The sequence below is a fragment of the Corapipo altera genome, unplaced genomic scaffold, assembly GCF_003945725.1.
Source record: "Corapipo altera isolate COAL_440 unplaced genomic scaffold, ASM394572v1 61077, whole genome shotgun sequence".
In the NCBI taxonomy this organism is placed as follows: Eukaryota; Metazoa; Chordata; class Aves; order Passeriformes; family Pipridae; genus Corapipo; species Corapipo altera.
This window is the reverse complement of record NW_020885417.1, coordinates 13,111-14,880: the sequence shown is the minus strand read 5'-3', so window position 1 is coordinate 14,880 and position 1,770 is coordinate 13,111. Positions and strand designations below refer to the sequence as shown.

At 50.7% G+C, this 1,770-nt stretch overlaps 1 protein-coding gene across 1 annotated transcript in view; it reads left to right on the top strand.

The window, feature by feature from the left end:
- The window catches only part of SPTBN4 (spectrin beta, non-erythrocytic 4), a gene marked incomplete at both ends in the record, with an annotated part of 15,208 nt that overhangs the window by 404 nt on the left and 13,034 nt on the right, over nt 1–1,770 (top strand). The window contains one exon of the mRNA XM_027631637.1: nt 816–989. Within this exon, the coding sequence (XP_027487438.1) occupies nt 816–989 (174 nt within the window). The remainder of the gene's footprint in view (nt 1–815; nt 990–1,770) is intronic.

Sequence of the window (1,770 nt, the reverse complement as noted above, 5' to 3'; positions counted from 1 at the left end):
TCATCATCATCATCATCATCATCATCATCATCATCATCATCATCATCTTCATCATCATCGGTATCATTGTCATCATCATCATCGTCAACATCATCATCAACATCAACGTCGTCCTCACCCGCCTGCTCGAGGTGCTCTCGGCGGAGAGCCTGGTGAGGGCCACGGGGGGGTCGTCGGCATTATCTTCATCTTCATCATTGTCATCATCATCTTCATCTTCATCTTTGTCATCGTTGTTATCGTCGTCATCATCGTCATCATCATCATCATCATCATCATCATCATCAACGTCGTGCTCACCCGCCTGCTCAAGGTGCTCTCGGGGAGAGCCTGGTGAGGGACACAAGGTGGTCATCTTCATCATTGTCATCTTCTTTATCATCTTCATCTTCTTCATCATGTTCAGTCATCGACATTGTCATCATCAACATCATCATCATCATCAATCATCAATATCATCATCATCATCATCATCATCATCTTCACCCGCCTGCTCGAGGTGCTCTCAGGGGAGAGCCTGGTGAGGGGCACGAGGGGGTCATCTTCATCATCATCATCTTCGTCATCATCAACATCAACATCTTCATCATCTTCATCATCATTTTCATCATCTTCATCTTCAATCATCATCATCATCATCATGAACGTTGTCCTCACCCACCTGCTTTAAGTGCTCTCGGGGGAGACCCTGGTGAGGGCCATGAGGGGGTCATCTTCATCATCTTCATCTTCTTCATCGTCATCATCATCATCCTCATCACCACCGGGCCGTCCCGGGCCGTCTCCGAGGTTGGGGGTGTCGGTGTCCCCGGCAGCCCAAGCCCACGCGGGGCCGGATGCGGATCCACTCCCTGGAGAACGTGGACAAGGCGCTGCAGTTCCTCAAGGAGCAGCGGGTGCACCTGGAGAACGTGGGCTCCCACGACATCGTGGACGGCAACCACCGCCTCACCCTCGGCCTCATCTGGACCATCATCCTCCGCTTCCAGGTGCGGCCACGCCGGGGCGGCCACCGGGGTCACCTCGCCCGGGGGCGGGTGGGGCTGGTGGTGGGTGATGGGGATGATGATGGTGCTCATGGTGATGGTGATGATGGTGGTGGGAGATGATGGTGGTGGTGATGATGATGGTGGTGATGGTGATGGTGGTGATGGCGATGATGGTGGTGGTGATGATGCTCGTGGTGATGGTGGTAGGAGATGATGGTGGTGATGATGCTCATGGTGATGGTGATGGTGGTAGGAGATGATGATGGTGGTGATGCTCATGGTGATGATGATGGTGGTGATGATGATGATGGTGGTGATGGTGATGGTGATGATGATGGTGGTGATGCTCATGGTGATGATGATGGTGGTGATGATGATGATGGTGGTGATGGTGATGATGGTGGTGGTGATGATGCTCATGGTGATGGTGATGATGTGGTGATGCTCACGGTGATGATGGTGATGGTGATGGTGATGATGGTGGTGATGATGCTCATAGTGGTGGTGATGGTGGTGGGAGATGATGATGATGCTCGTGGTGATGATGATGATGATGGTGATGATGATGACAATGAAGATGCTCATGGTGATGATGATGATGTTCATGGGGATGATGATGATGATGCTCGTGGTGATGATGATGATGTTCATGGTGATGATGATGCTTGTGGTGATGATGATGATGTTCATGGTGATGATGTTCATGGATGATGACGATGATGATGTTCATGGTGATGATGATGATGTTCATGGGGATGATGATGATGTTCATGGGAATGAT